The sequence below is a fragment of the Sinocyclocheilus anshuiensis genome, unplaced genomic scaffold (assembly GCF_001515605.1).
Source record: "Sinocyclocheilus anshuiensis isolate Anshui unplaced genomic scaffold, SAMN03320099.WGS_v1.1 scaffold229, whole genome shotgun sequence".
In the NCBI taxonomy this organism is placed as follows: domain Eukaryota; kingdom Metazoa; phylum Chordata; class Actinopteri; order Cypriniformes; family Cyprinidae; genus Sinocyclocheilus; species Sinocyclocheilus anshuiensis.
The window spans coordinates 1,185,647-1,202,464 of NW_015537957.1; the positions used below are offsets into that span (position 1 = coordinate 1,185,647).

At 37.5% G+C, this 16,818-nt stretch overlaps 1 protein-coding gene across 1 annotated transcript in view; it reads right to left on the minus strand.

Annotated features, from left to right (window-relative positions):
- The window catches only part of pitpnc1a (phosphatidylinositol transfer protein cytoplasmic 1a), a 107,427-nt gene that overhangs the window by 19,103 nt on the left and 71,506 nt on the right, over window positions 1-16,818 (minus strand). Inside the window, exons 2-4 of the mRNA XM_016456848.1 lie at window positions 13,283-13,431; window positions 6,220-6,308; window positions 4,280-4,287 (exon numbers count right to left, since the gene is read on the minus strand). Coding sequence (XP_016312334.1) covers window positions 4,280-4,287; window positions 6,220-6,308; window positions 13,283-13,431 — 246 coding nt within the window. The remainder of the gene's footprint in view (window positions 1-4,279; window positions 4,288-6,219; window positions 6,309-13,282; window positions 13,432-16,818) is intronic.

Consider the following 16,818-nt stretch of genomic DNA (forward strand, 5'->3'; position numbering starts at 1 on the left):
ACCCCCCCCTCCCGGAAGGCGCGTCCCGCGCCGTATAACATCCAACAAGGAGGTGGGGGTGGGCGCTCTGGCCTCTAGGAACAGGGTTAACGGACGGAAGGCCCGTTCCGGGACCCATGGCGGATCTGGCAGTTCGGGGCGCCATGGCGGAGCAGGCAGACTAGGAGGCCATGGAGCTTGGGAAGTTTCTTTACTTCTTCCACTTCAAAATCTGAACCATTTAAGAACAGCACGAGATTAATCAGCTCGATCAGGGGAAAATCACACGTAGGAAGATTGCAGCGGGCGCCATGGCGGAGCAGGCAGACTCGGAGGCCATGGAGGATCAGGGGACTCGGGGAGCCATGGCCGATCTGGCAGCCCAGGAGGCCACGGTGGAGCAGTTAGTTGCGGCGCGTTCCAGCGGGAGTTGGATGACGAAGCTTGGGAAGTTTCTTTACTTCTTCCACTTCAAAATCTGAACCATTTAAGAACAGCACGAGATTAATCAGCTCGATCAGGGGAAAATCACACGTAGGAAGATTGCAGCGAATTATCTCGTCATCCAACCCCAGCAGGAAGCACGCACCTAGAGCAGCGTCGTGCCAGCTCACCCGGTTAGAGAGCTCGAGAAAACCCTCCACATATCGCTCCAACCTCAGACCTCCCTGCTGCAACACTCGGAAGATCGCAGCGGATTATCTCGTCATCCAACCCCAGCAGGAAGCATGCACGCACCTAGAGCAGCGTCGTGCCAGCTCACCCGGTTAGAGAGCTCGAGAAAACCCTCCACATATCGCTCCAACCTCAGACCACCCTGCCGCAAACCCCACAGCGCGTCCTCAGCTGCAGTCATCTCTTTTTGGTCCGGTATTCTGTCACGGTTGCACTACTGAGTGGAGTGTGGAGAAAGGAACGGAGGGAGACGAGGAGTACATCAATCCAGAGAAGTTTAATAACATTAAGGAAACACGGAAAACTCACATAGCACAGGTAGACATGAACATTCAATACCGAACAAGGGAGAATGGCACAGGCTAGAACTTAAATGGGGCAGATAACGAGGGGCAGACAGGTGAGTAGGATTAACTAATAAGGAGACACACCTGGAAACAATGAACAATCAAACACACGGGAAAAGATAACATTAAGGAAACACGGAAAACTCATGTAGCACATGTAGACATGAACAATACCGGACGCTGAACTAAAAACAGGGAACACTATTTAAACACATGACAAGACGAGGGGATGATGAGACACACCTGGGATCAATGGAAATAAACGGGAAACACCTGGAATTAAATCAACATAAGAGATTTCAAGAGATCCATAGAGATTTCAAAGGATTCTTCAAAAAATTCTTGTAAGACATGAACCAAACTAACCAGCTCCAAGACAACATGCAACTCTGATCTTGAACAAAAAGTATTAGAAATTTGGAAAAAAGATCATTACAACACTGTGTATGAGGGAATGAACTACTCGCACCATAAAGCACTGTGAATGATATAAGTGAATCAGAAATGATGGTACATTACAGAGGCTATCCACGCTAGTGGATTTTATTGATTATGATACCCAGGTTGCACCGCACTGGCCAATAACGACAACAGCTTGTTATAAACTAATGCAAACAGATGGTAACAATTGTGACATTAAACATTTAATGTAGGTTGAACTTTTATTTAACCACTTGAGGCACTACTAAAGTTAACCTCCTCTCAGCTTTGACGGCAAACATACTGCTGTTCTCCATTAATGCAGCATCTAGTCAACATTAATTACTTTACAATAAAAACATGTATGGTAGTGTACTGTAAATATAGCGTTTAGTTGTCTATGTCAAAACAAACAGCAGGGGCTGTCAGTGATTTGGCCTCTAGAGGTTGCTCTCGTACTGTATAATGACAGTGGACCTTCTCAACCGCTCCAACAATGGATTCTTGCCCATTGTTTTAGCAATCGGTTATCAGTGCCGAATAATCAGCAAAACTGATCAACCGGTGGACCTCTAGTACATTATAAAACTACTGACTTGCAGTCATTATGTATAAAAACAATACATTTTAGGTTTATCGCAAAATATTTGGATAAATTTAAAAATACAAGTAGTTTGAGAGAGTACAGAAACCACGTTGATCACATGATAACAGTGATTTCTTTGATTGGTGGATCTCTCTTCAGGATTATGGGTAGTGTAGTTTTTCACTGGGTATTGCATACATTTTTATTATTTAGAAATTTTGTTTACGTGTGGCTCCAACCCAAGCATATACCATAAATTAACAACCTCTGAGCTCATGGCAGAACTGTCTTAAAAGGTTTATGTTACTGCGAAAAATCAATATCTCTATGAAGAAAATGAATGGGATTTGTACTCCCTGAGCTCTACTGTTGCACTCAATTACATTAGCATCGGATAAAATAAAAGTTTGAAACTTTGATATGTTGACTGCAATTTCCTTAGCACAAGGACAAAAAAAAAAACCTTATCTAAGACATGTATTTATAAATATATATTGTCTCCATAAACATTAAGCCAATAAATGAGTGTATTTCAATGCTGCTTAAACAGCCTGGAGTTAAAGAAGTGACTGTCACAAATTTACATGTAGCGGTTTCCATTTTGTGCATCCTTTGGGCTTTTCTCGTCTTCCACTGCTCTCATTTGAGCGGTTTGTATCCTGTTGTTCCTGGCATATGGTTGATTATGATAATGGTATTCCGATGAAGAGCTCTCTCATTCATCTCTAGGTACAGATACAGCACGCAGAGCCACTCCAAGATCCACAGACTGTCGGCCAGCTTAAGTTAAGCCTTAATCCTCCACCCATCTCCACCGCTCATTTAAACCAACCTGTCATGCTGCTGCTGTTGACTTTCATCACTTTCCATTTCATACTCAAAAAAAAATCTATTTAAGATGTATGCATATAAATTGCACATAAAATTTCCATCCATTTGGATTGAACACTTTTACACTTTTAACATAAAACAAACATTTAAACACTTTTAACATAAACACATGAATAAACTTAATGCGTTTAATTCAAATGGATGGAAATTTTATATGCAATTCAGATACATAATCTTGAATTTAGGCCTATATAATAATAATAATAATAAATATATATATATATATATATATTTTTTTTTTTTTTTTTTTAAGTGTGAATGCATATAGAAACACCATTTCGATAGATGTAGCTATAACATTCCTGAAATGGGTGAAAGTTACTTTTTATGGAAAGTAATGCATTATGTTACCTTTGCATTACTTTCTGTCACCTGAGCTGAGCTTGCTTATTTCTTTTTTTAATAAAAAAAAAAATCCCAAAATGTATATTTTTGACAACTGTAAAGGCCCTTTCACACCAAAAGTTAAATTATTAAGCCTCAGGCGGAAGGAAGTACCTCTGTCTCTTGCGTTACTTATTTGTAAAAGTAACTCCGATATTTAGTCGTAAATTTAAAAGTAATGTGTTACTTTACTAGTTACTTGAAAAAGCAATCTAATTGTGTAAAAAAGTAATCTGATTACGTTACTCCCAACACTGCATGCAACTAAAGTCTAAGTCACAGAAGACTTTTTTCATTGTTATTGTTATTTAAACATGCGCTAGATGGACATAGATTTGATCTCACATCTTTTTCAGCATCTCATGTATGACACAGCACTCTAAAAATGCAGCTCTCAACTTAAAAGTAGTCAAATTTTTAAAAAACGTGCTTTTTCATTCCACGCCTCATATTTTTAGATGTAAAAACGTGTTCTGTGTGAATGGCCCCTAAGGTCCCAATACCTTAGACCTTCAATATATTCATAAGGCTCAGAGGAGTCCTGAGGTGTTAAAATGTATATTGCTCTTTCGAATAAGCACAAGGTTTTCCATGAAACCTAATATGGTCTCCAAGGAGCTTGAAGACACCTGGTCTGCCTGGTTTTCCAATACACTCTAATTATATTGCAGCACAGCAAGGGAAAACAAGAACGGTGCATTCTGGGATAGCATAACAACATGGTTGGTGGTTAAGGGGAATCAGCTTCCAGACACTGTAGCTCTGTTCCAAATCCTAGTGAGCTTGATTTGAACTGCCTACATAGAAAATGTCCTTCTACAGTATCAGCAGTACAAAGTATCAACTGTTCTAATTGAATACCGTCTATTAAAATGTAATGTTTTAATGAAGTGAGTGTGTTTATTAGCATATTCATTTTGTTGAAGTATTGAAATTGACATTTTGCTTTTGAGTTTCAAGCACACAAATAAATAGAAGAAGAAGCAGCCATACTCACTGTATACTCTAAGCCAATGGCGGGGGAGGAGATGGATCGAGAAGATGACGGGGAGAGAGACAGAAAGAGAAAGAGAGACTTCATGTTAAAGGTCATAGCAATAAGCACATAGCAGTCTTGAAGCCATCAAACATTCAATCACAGAAAGACCTTCAGTTCTTCAGGGATTTGAAGTTCTCTGTGTGTGTGTGTGTGTGTGTGTGTGTGTGTGTCTGATAAAAATATGTGCATGTATTTTGAGTGGTGTGTGTGTGTGTTTATCATGCACACACACATCTCTGATATGTCCATGTGTTCCCTTTCATTAGATGTCAATTCTAAAGCATTTGCTCAATAATTGTTGCAATGCAGTATATGTCAAAAAGATGCTCCTGACGAATGTCATTTGTCACATTTAAGATTCAGACTGTACATACATCTGCTCAAATAAGATCCTTAAAGGAATAATTAAAATATGAATTAAAAATCTGTCATTATTTACTCATCCACATGTTGTTACAGTACTTTTATGGTGCTTATTTGTCCTTGTATTTGTTAAAGTACTTTATTTCTTTTAAAGTACATTATTTCTTTTGTTCACAAATTGTTATTTGATATTTAGAGGTCTAATTTTACAGAAGTAGTTCATAGATGTTCACTGCATCATAACATACATGTTCTTCAGTGAGCTGAGACTAGCCATAGAAAAACAACATTCTGCACATATTTAAGATTTGACTGTGAAATAATAGCAAAAATATTACAGCATTTTATAAAGAACAGCTGACTCATTTTTAAAGTCTGTTTTGATTATCAAACCTATTCATAGTAGCAGTGAACAGTGGCACTTTCCAAAAATAGAATACACTTTGGTGTCCCGTTACTGTTTTAAGAATTAGATGCACAAATCATTTTTTTTGTAGTGAAAACAACAAATAAACTATTATCCTATCTAACATAAATCAAACCTAAAGTAGCATGTCTTCTTCTATGGTCATGATATACTGTCATCATGATGAAGCAATAATATGAAGAAAAAAGAGTAGTTCAGATAAAGTTAAAATATGCTACTGCCACAGTATCACAAGATGTAGGTAAAATAAATAGTTCACCCAAAAATGAAAGTTCGCTGATTATATACCAACCCTCAGACCATCCAACATGTAGTTGGTTTCTTCATCAGAACAGATTTGGAGAAATGTAGCATTACATAATTTGCTCAGCAGTGGGTGCTCTGTAGTGAATGGGTGCCGTCAGAATGAGAGTCCAAACAGCTGTTAAAAACATAACAATAATCCATAAGTAATCCACACGACTCAAGTAGATTAATTAATGTCTTGTGAAGTGAAAAGCTGTGTAAAATTTTTGTAGATTTCTCCAAATGTGTTCTGATGAAGAAACAAACTCATACACATCTTGGTTGGTCTGAGGGTGAGCCCTGGTTATGATGTATGAGTTGATGATTGGTCCACATATAATGTCGATGACACTCATTGGTTGGGAGTGTATTTAAAAATGTTTTGACTTTAATAGTATAAATCCATCAAGACATTTTTAAATTCCAAATCGCTGTTTCTAGCTAAAATATGGTCCTATGTTCATAATATTGCTTTTTCCAGTGAAAAAGTCGTCGTGTCTGAATCAGGAGAGAAATATGCACAGATCAAGCACTGCTTAGAAGAGAAAACAGTCCTAAACAAATATGTTGGTCAATTTTGTTGTGAGAGCACAAATGTTTGGACTCTCATTCTGACGGCACCCATTCACTGCAGAGGATCCATCGATGAGCAAGTTACGTAATGCAAAATTTCTCCAAATCTGTTCTGTGAGGAAACAAACTCATCTACATCTTTGATGGTTTGAGGGTGAGCACATATTCAGCCATTTTTATTTTGGGGTGAACTATTCCTTTAAGCAATTACAATGGCACTGTATGCTTGCGAGTAAGAAGCTGTAGTTACCGGTAATGGTGTAGGGATAATAATTCCACGCTTTCTCCGTCACATAGAAGATTCTGGGCACCACAGCTTTGGCCCAGCTGGGCAGCTTGCTGAAAGAGACAAAAAAAGGAAGGAAAAAGTATTGAGAAGAAAGTGGAGGGTGCCAGCTCACTGTGCCAAATGCCCCGTCCCCCCGGCTGCAATAACAGTAGTAATGACAGACTAATAGCTGCAGCGAGGAAGCGCTGATGGCCGCTCAGGGAAGAAGATGCTCTTTCATTCTGATCTGAGATCATGTTTCCTTAATCGCTGCCAAATCTCATTCTCTTTAAGAGCAGCTGCAAAAACGCTCTTCAATCAGACACTCAAAGTCCTAATAGACGGCTGTGAATATGATTTGTGAGTTAGACTATAACAGACAGCTCAGAAGCAGCTTATCAGTCACTGGAGACTTTCAAATCTTCTATCCTCAGTGATTCAGCCTAGAGTAGTGCAAGTTTATACTAATGCTCGTTTTGGACTGAATCTGTCAGATATTTCACTTTTCTTTTTTTCTTAAAGCAATAAATTTGTATTCAGCAAGAATGCATTAAATTGATCAAAAATGACAAGACTTTTACATTGTTACAATTTTTTTTTTTTTAATTGTTCTAAATTTTTCTGAAAAGCAGTTTTCACAAAAATATTAAGCAACACAACTATTTTCAACATTGATAATTTTAAATGTTTCTTGAGGATCAAATCAGCACATTAGAATGATTTCTGGAGGATCATGTGACACTGAAGACTGGAGAAATGATCCTGAAACTTCAGCTTTATATCACAGAAATAAATTACATTTTAATAAATGCTGTCTTTATTAGCAATGGAGACTTCTTGACTGACCCCAAAGTTTTGAATGGTAATGTGGAAAATAATAATAATAATAACAAATAAGTAATTGATAGCTACTAACAGTACATACTTAACAAGAATCAAAATCTTAAATAATATCTTTACAATATTTTGATATGTCACATCTTACAGTTGTGACAAAATATATATTACCTAAAATGATAGCTTTTGTGACACTGTTGATTCGTTTGAAAAAAAAAAAATTCCAAGTAAGATTCTATTAAAAGATTTGGGCGATAAAACCACTTCTCCTAAAACCAATACTATACTCTAGTACTAATATTAATATACTGTAATTATTCTAAACTAAAGAAAATACCTTTAAGCGGCAATTATTTCAGGAATAGTTTCAGATCTGACAAAACTAAAGGATTTCAAAGGTTCCCATGAGATATAAGAGAAAACGCAAATGCATTTATAATAGAAATGTAATAGATTTTTAACAGGGTGAGATTAAACTGAGTCTGAGATTCACACATACACACACGCACACACGCAGACACACACACACTCTAATAGGGTTTCAGCACCTTATGCGCTTGTCCCCAAATAAATAAATAAATACATAAAACAGTACATTTGTGTTAAGAACATTCTAATGATTCATTTATGAGTGTGAGTGTTGCAATTTTCAAACTTAACGGCAGGCACAATTGTTCAACATCTTTTGTGCCATGTCTAAATAATCAGTGGCTCTCATGCACTTAAAAGAAAATTCTGTCTATTAGTTATTCACCCTCATGTCAGTCCAAATCTCTATGATATTTTCCATGGACACAAAAGACAGAATGACTGAAGATCTGTTATGCAGTACTTGTCATAAAACTACCAGAAGCTATCAAGTTCCAAAAAAGACAAAAAAGAAAAGCATCAGAAAAGTAGCTCACACACTATATATAAAGTCTTCTAAAGTCATACTTTGTATGAAAAACAGACCAAAATTGAAGTCAATATTCACAGATGCTCTTACCCTCACCCAAAACCGATATCTAGCACACAACTGCATCCAGGGGGAGTAAATAATAACCGAATATGTCGTTTTTGGTGTCAACTACTCCTCAAAACACAATGCTGGAAACAATCTTATTGTTGCTGGGTAGCTGTGACTGGCAAACCAATAAAACCAATGATGTGTTGGGGAAGCATAATGCATTTTCATCTTGATGTAATAAGCCAATGGAGTTCTTCTCACACCCTTCTGCAGTTGAGTCCTAAATAAACCAGATACAGAGTGGATGAAACTGGGACGGGTGCCAGTCCTAAAAGCCTGAGCAGTGGGAATAAAGGAACGTTTTATGCAGGCCTTGCACATTTTGCTGGCGCATGACTCGGCACATCTGTGATGTAAACCTGAGGGATGCAAACCTCATCCTGAGGGCTTTTAAAATGCAAATGGATTTTCAGAAACGAGCCTACGCTAACACTAAGACGTCCGTGCGGCGCTCCATTTGCACTAAACCCGATTACATTGCAGTTATCTGGTGGACGGCTTTTGTTTCCAACTCTTTCCAAATGCAAGTGTGAATCAAAAGATGTTGGCGTTCTAGATTTGGTCCCGAACAACGGCCACAGCTTGCGTAAGCGGCATGGCACGCACGAGCGCAAAAGCAGGTGGCCTGTGGGCGAAAACGCAGGTACAGCTTCCCACAGCCAAATCTCGAATTCTACACGTGCTATAAAAGCAAGCGGGAGCTCAGCCGTCTCCCATCCCACACACATCTCAAGCTCCCCACACACTCTCTTATTTTCTCTGTTCCTTCTTTTTTGTTCTCATGTGTGCTCCACTTTGACTACTCCTCCTCATCATGTCTGTTATCCCCTTTGAGTCTTGATTTATCTCTAGTTTATCATCTAGAGTTCACACAGATTTGGGGTTTCGAGAGGGGATTATTTTTAATCCGTTTGTTGTAACTGCTACTGTAGTTATCCTACTGTAAAAATGATATTCTTAGGCTCATAAAAAAATACCCACACATCTGTAGGCACTCATAAATGTTGAAATGCTGAAAACGTGAGTCATTTTTTATGAAGCAAATGCTGAGCTACTGAAGCGCTCCTACTAAATTTAGTCTGAGCCTCAGACACTGGGTCAAAGGTTAGAAGCTTGTTTTTAATGGGTGTGTGTAATTGAAAACACCATTTTAAAATATCTGGCTTTTTTGTAGCTATAATCATGTGTCTCACCAGGTGTATTTCAGGCTGTGTTTACACAAGCAGGCCTATTCAACTGTTGTTTTGTGTTTTGTGTTGTGTTTTTTGTTTTGTTTAGTTTTTGTGTTTTGTTTGTTTTGTTTTGTTGGTTTTTGTTTTGTGTTGTGTTTTGTTTTTTTTTGTTTTGTGTTTTGTGTTGTGTTGTGTGTTTTGTGTTGTGTTTTTGTTTTGTTTTGTGTTGTGTTTTGTTTTTTTGTTTTGTGTTGTTGTGTTTTTTTGTTTTGTTTTGTGTTGTGTTTTTTTGTTTTGTGTTTTGTTTTGCTTTGTTGTCATTTCGTTTTGTTTGCCTGATCCAAATCAATTTCAGAAGTGGTGTGATTTCTGATTTTTGGTAATGTGTCTCAGACTTTCAAACACACAGTTAGAGCAATGTGTTATTTCTTTTCATAATATTTCGTGAGGGGTTGTTAATAACAACAGGAATTGAATGTGTCTTAAAGGAATAGTTCACCAATGGCTCCTCTGCAGTGAATGGGTTCCGTCAGAATGAGAGTCCAAACAGCTGCGTGTTTGTAAGAAACAAATCATTAAGGAGTTCAAACTTCAAACTATCTCTTCTGGCCAAAATAGGAGTCCTCTATCCATAATCTTGGTTTTTTTGAGTAAAAAAAAAAAAAAATGGACTCACATTTTAGTCAGAAGCAAAAAGTTATAAACGTCATGATGGATTTGTTTCTTATAAACAAGCAGCTTTTCATTTCACATGATGTTAATTGTTGGACTGGGGTTGTGTGGATTACTTGTGTATTATTGTGATGCTTTTATCAGCTGTTTGGACTCTCATTCTGATGGCACCCATTCACTGCAGAGGATCCATTGGTGAGCAAGTGACGTAATGATAAATTTCTCCAAATCTGTTCCCATGAAGAAACAAACTCATCTACATCTTGGATGGCTTGAAGGTGAGTAAATTTATAGCAATTTTTCATTTTTAATGGACATGTTCAGTGTGTAAAGATCACAGAGCATTTCAAATTCTTCCTTTCGTTAACAACTTGAAGTCAGCAAGATAAGAGTCCTCTTGAAAAGTCCCATGGACACATTCCCACCGGTCAACACTCTTTTCATGGGTCCATATCTTTTTGCTTAACTAAGGTATATTACCTGGGTATTATACCGTTTCTGTTCCTTACACTGTTGTCTGCAGCAAATTCAGATTTGCATACTCAACACTAATGAACAAGAATCAGTGGCGGAACATGCATTGCTAAAGTCTCACACATGGTGAACCTACGCAAGTTTGCCACGTTACTATGACAACTAGTGTGGACGTGCTAGCAAAAGTGACTGCAGTCTGAACAGAAAAACCGAACAGATCTGTTTACATACAACCTGCATTTAAAACGGTCTGTTTAAAAATCGGATTAAAAAAAGTAGTTAGCTGGTTATGGGTTTTTTAAACCAAAATATTACCTTTTTTTTTTAATTTAGTTTTGGTTAACAATAACAACACTAGTCACAATCTGTGAATTTTCTGAACCATTTAGCTGAAAAGACTTTCAGAACTACCGCTCTGAATGCATAGATTACTGATGAAAATGACCAAGCATGAAAGATTCAAAAGACAATGTGATAAAATCATTTATAGCTTCAATAAAGACATTCACAGAAGGCCAAAAGCCCACCCAATCTGTTGCCCATGGTCTAAACTGGTTGTCAGTGATGTCATGACCACCTCTCAGCCAATCATGACCCACAGAGGAACAGTTTAATCAGCCCGGTCCTGGGGGACTGATGTCTCGGTTCAATAAAGCGTCTCTCCAAAAACACATCTGCATGAGCGATTGATTTATCAGTGGCCAGAATGGGCAGTGTCTTGGGGGACGGTGTCCTGAACCCATTTACTGGCTATTTCTGGGAAAGTGTTTGGGTCTCGAGTCATGCCCTTGCTTATTCTTGTTAAACTAGCAGCCGCCTGGAGACCGCTCTCTTAGTGAGAATGAATTGAAGATCTCCGGTGGACTGCAGTGACCCCGACTGAGGCTCAATGTCAATGTACTAAAAAACATTTAGAAAAGAGACTACAAAGACCAGTGAAAAAAGGGAGATATGCAGATAGTAAATAGAAATAGAAAATGTAGGGAAGGGCCTGATTTTTATCAATTTGGCTAAAGATAAACAGTGTTGGTGACGTCAATGAAGAGAAAATCAAATATTTACCAACAGTGAAATCTTAAATATGCACATTTACTATGAATCTATGAAAATAATTTTGTCTTTTGCATAACATGTACTGATAAATCATGCACAATAAGCTTACAATGTGTTAAGGAAATACAGTACTGTTTGGGGTCAGTAAAAAAAAGAAATTAATACTTTTATTCAGCAAGGATGCATTAAATTGATCAAAAGTGACAGAATAGGCATTTATAATGTCACGAATAAATGTGATTTTTTTCAAGTTTATATTCATCAAAGAATCCCGAAAATAATAATAATATACTGTACTAAGTAGCACAGGTGTTTTCAACATTGATAATAATAAGAAGTGTTTCTTGAGCAGCAAATCAGCATATTAGAATGATTTCTGAAGGATCATGTGACACTGAAGACTAGAATAATGATGCTGAAAATTCAGGAAAAAACTACATTTCAAAATATATTCAAATACAAAACAGTTATTTGAAATTGTAATAATATTTCACAATACTGCTGTTCTAGTTAAATAAATGCAGCCTTGGTGAGCAAAAACATTAAAACGAGCTGACAGATCCCAAATTTTTGAACAGTGTAAAGAAGGTAAATTTTGATTTTATGCTGACTTTAACCAGTATATAACATTTCACCCTGTACAACCTACAGATGAATAATCTTTCTTCCTGGTGGATCAAATATGGTGCTCTTCTGTGTTAAATATACCTCAGTTATACACAAATCACACAAGTCTCACTTCGACTGGCAGCATGTAATGTAATGTAATGTAATGTCTGAGTTAACAGAGAACTCATTCTTGCTGTAGAAGCCTTGAGCAAGTGCCCAGTTCATGCAGTAAAAGGAGACACGCTATAAAGTCAAGGAGAGCTTCTCGTCACGAGTGGTATTTTGCACTCATTTCTACTGTGTTCATTAGGTTCGTTCAAGGAGACTGTTGTTATTTGAATGAGCTGCCAGTTTATCAGATCTAAACCTCTAAACGTCATATAAAATGTCATGTAGAGCAACCAACAGTTTGTTGTTAGACATGCATGTTTATATGTTGGATCTTGGCCAGAACATTCTGCAAAGTGGACTTTATGCCATTAAAACGCATGTTATGGTTTGGTTACATGAGTGATGTTAACAAAATAATGTTTTATTTTAAATGTATAACATACACTACTGGTTAAAAGTTTGGAATGATTTTGAAAAGAAAGATTTTTTTCATGTTTTTTAAAAGAAGTCTCTAAGAAGTCTCAATTTAAAATAACCATATTCTATTTAAATATATATATAATTTATTTCTGTGATGCAAAGCTGAATTTTCAGCACCATTGCTCCAGTCTTCAGTGTCACATGATCCTTCAGAAATCATCCTAATATGCTGATTTGCTGCTCAAGAAACAGTTATTACTATTATCAATGTAGAAAGCAGTTGTGTTGCTTCATATTTTTGCGGAAACCATGATACACTGCCATTCAAAGGTTTGGGTTAAGTAAGATTTAAAAAGAAATGTATACTTTTATTCAGCAAGGATGCAATAAATTGATCAAAAGTGACAGTAAAGATATTTTTAATGTTACAAAAAATGTAATGCTGTTCTTTTGAACTGTCTATTCATCAAAAAAATCCTGAAAAAAGTAGCAGTTTCGACAAACAAAAGCAACATTTTCAACATTGATAATAAGTCGTTATTAATAATTGAGAACCAATAAAAATTGATCATATTTGATTGATTAATACAGTTTGAGTATAGTGCATCAAACACTTTGAACTGACACACCTAGAGACTCTGCAGAGGTGTTTTGCCTTGACAAGTAATTGACGACAGTTGTTACTCACTTGTTGAGATAAATGCGTTTCTCAGTGAATTGTCCCGGGCCGTAGTTGGGGTCCTCATAGGGTTCGTTCTGCACCACCTCCACACCCTCTCCTCTCTCGCTCTGCTCATGGCTGTGCTTGCTGATCATGTACAGCTGACCAATCCTGTACTAGAGACACAGACCCAAAACAGTCAGGACCTCCATATTCAACTCACATAAAACATGACATAAGTCAACCACTGGAAATCATGCTGGTCATCTGATGCATAGTCTGGCTTAAGCTTTTCCAAATCACAGCTGTTGATTGATTTTTGAGGTTCTTGGTAGTGATGCACCGGTATTTCTGCAATAGAAAAATATACAGCGAAAACGAATATCCAAACTGTTTTGGAGGGCAGAAACTTCAGAAAGAATTTCTGTAATGGTGTTTTGAGTCAGTGTCTATTTTGTTCACACAACATGGATAAAATTACAACAGGTAAACATGTCAGCTGATATTAAAAAATTTTTTTTCGGTGCCTCACTTGTTCCTGTTTTTCAATCTTTGAAACACGCTCAAAGTTTAGTATAAAACAATTTAACAGCAGAAAAACGAAACATCCCTAAATGAAATCCTTCATTACGTTTGCAACACTTTCCACAATCCAGTCAATTCCAGATTAACAAAGTCTCGCCCCAATTTTTTCTTCTTCACGTTTCACTTGGATATACTGTATATATATATATATATATATCACAATAGTGAATAAAAGTCTTTCACAATTTCAGATTTGTGCAGACTTTATGCACATTTGTAACTTCACATCAAGTTATATCTGATTTCAGATTTATACACTCTATGGCCACTTTATATATTTGCCTGACTGTCTCCTCCTGTTAACTGCCAAAATATAAAGTAAAATGAAGTAGATCAAAACAAGATTAAGCAGAGCCCTTGGTCCTCCACAGGAATGAGTTTCAGACCCTAGCAGATGTCAGCAGAAACACACCACAGCTTCACAATCATGAGCGGGGTCATGCTCTGCCTAATACAGGAAGCAGTATCATAAGTTTTGGAGTGTATGACAGCTGTGACAGCTGCTTATCTGTGTGAACAGAACAGGCCCCAGGCATCTGTTCAACTCTCTGCATCTCCAGCCCAGGGACTGCCTCAATGGAGACACGCAAAGATCCTTATCAAGCCAGTCATACATGCGGAGTCCTGCAGCTCATGCGGTTATATTTATATGTCAATGATAAGATATGACGTACTTCTTTTTTTTTTTAAAGCCTTCAGGCTGGCCAGATGCTGACTTTGTGTGTGCCCGACCTAGATGAACATCACTGCAATCATAGTCAAGATGAATATCTTAGTAGTCAGTTTTCCAGTGAAAGCACACTAACATTTGAACATCTACTATGATAATGCATACTACTAATGCACTAAAAGCCAAGTTTACATGCTCATGACATGAGTTAAAATATTCGACATAATTCTGCACAGACAGGAGAAGTATAGCAAGTGATGTTATTAGCCCAATCTCATGGCAACGCTAGTTACTGCAGTTGGCTAATAAATAGTGTACATTAAAGTCGATTTGAGCACCCCTTGTGGCAAAACTGAGAACACAAGGTATACTTCTGTTGCATTTTTAATTGTTTTGACACTTTGCGACATACAACAATGCAAGGAAATTAGGTCTGTGTTGTATACGTTTTAAAAAGTGTTAGCCAGGGTGTTGATCACAGAATTTGAAGATGTTTACATAGAAAAACAATGGAAAAGCAGCGCAGTGGAATTCAAAAACGATATGCTACTCTTACAGCAGTATATTTGCATTATGGATTCAATACTTTAAAGGTGTTCCTGTTTGGAACTAAACTTTGAGTACAAATTATTGTCTTTTGTGATTAACAGAAATAGAACTCAGGGTGCTTTCACATTTGATTCGATTGCATGGTCCAAAACGACAAAACATAACGGCGCAGTGTCTATTTGTCAAGAATGAAATATAAAAGATCAAAAGAACACGGGAACCGATTTCTGCTGAAGGCGAGTGGAAATGAGGTATAAATTCTCTCTGCTTGCGTCGCGTCAGTTACACTTGTGAGGAAAGTGAGTGAGAAAACATTAATACACAGTTTGACCAATTCATATGTCATCAATAGCGTTTCACTTCTGTGATTTAGTACGATTGCATTCACATCAGAAGCAAACCACTCTGGAGTTCACATCCTTACCACCCTTTTTTAGTGGACTCAGGTAAGGTTTGTGAGTTCAGAAAACAGCAGTCATATTATCCAAACTCTGACATCAAACAAACCTGGGTTTGCACCAAAAGTGCTAGAGTGCAAGCCAACACACTATGGCGCAGTCACCCACAGGCAAAATTCCCAAAAATGTCTCATCAATAATGTAGTAATGTATGAAGCAGAGCTGACAAGTCATTTTCAAACCAAGTGGCTTTCTGTTGGTCAGTGTGGTGAATTTAAGTTACCAACAAAATGAGCAAAAACTGCTTGGGTATTCTTATCGGAATGACTTAACTTCACCCATGAAATTCTGCAGCCAAAATCCAGTCATTTCAATAGTAATCAAAGCAATTGGTAATTTCACATAAGGGCCATGATTTCCCCACACAGATTTCACAATAGGTTCAAGCTGTTCACATGGATTTGCCATGTTAACTAACAGAAGGCTGCTTGATTTGAAAGTGAGTTTTGCATGAGCTGTGCTTGATACGGCGCTACACTACTGACAATGTAATTTTTGCTGGTGAAATTTCCCTAAAGTGACTGTAGAGAGATGAGAACATGTGCGTAAATTCAGCAGGATCAAACTGAATTGAAAATAAGGACTGTCATTGGTTGAGCAAGTGTAGCTATGTTAGTGACATTCCAGGATTTTTCTTAGGGATGCACGATATTATCGGACCAATATCGGAATCGGCCGATAATGGCTTTAAATGTAAATATCGGCATGAGCCCGATATGAAAAATTATGCCGATATGTCTTGCTGATAAGAGGAATACATTAACTCACATTTGCTCAGGGTGTGCTAGCGATTAGATCAGTCAACAGTGCGATTAGATCACATCAGCATTGTGGCTCATTCTTGAAGCAAAGTTTTGCCTGAATGGTGATTGGATTCACTGTTTTGGATCGCTGCATTTAAACTGAGAATGCACAAACAGAATGACGCGTTCGGTGTATGATAGAGTAAACCAGGGGTAGGCAACATCGGTCCTGGAGTGCCGATGTCCTGCAGAGTTTAGCTCCAACCCTGAAAAAAAACTAACCTGCCTGTAGCCTTATGGCGCTTTTCCACTGCATGGTACGGCACGGTACGGCTCGGTACGGTTCACTTTTGGGGGGTTTTCCACTGGGTACAGTATACCTGGTACTTTTTTTAGTACCACCTCGGTTGGGGTTCCAAGTGAACCGTACCGTTACCAGATGTACCAGACGTACAGATATATATAATAAAAAAAATCAAACATGACACTTAAATCAAATAATTTTGTATATACTGATTTATTCATTAATGTGTAATATGTTATATTTTCTAAACAAAT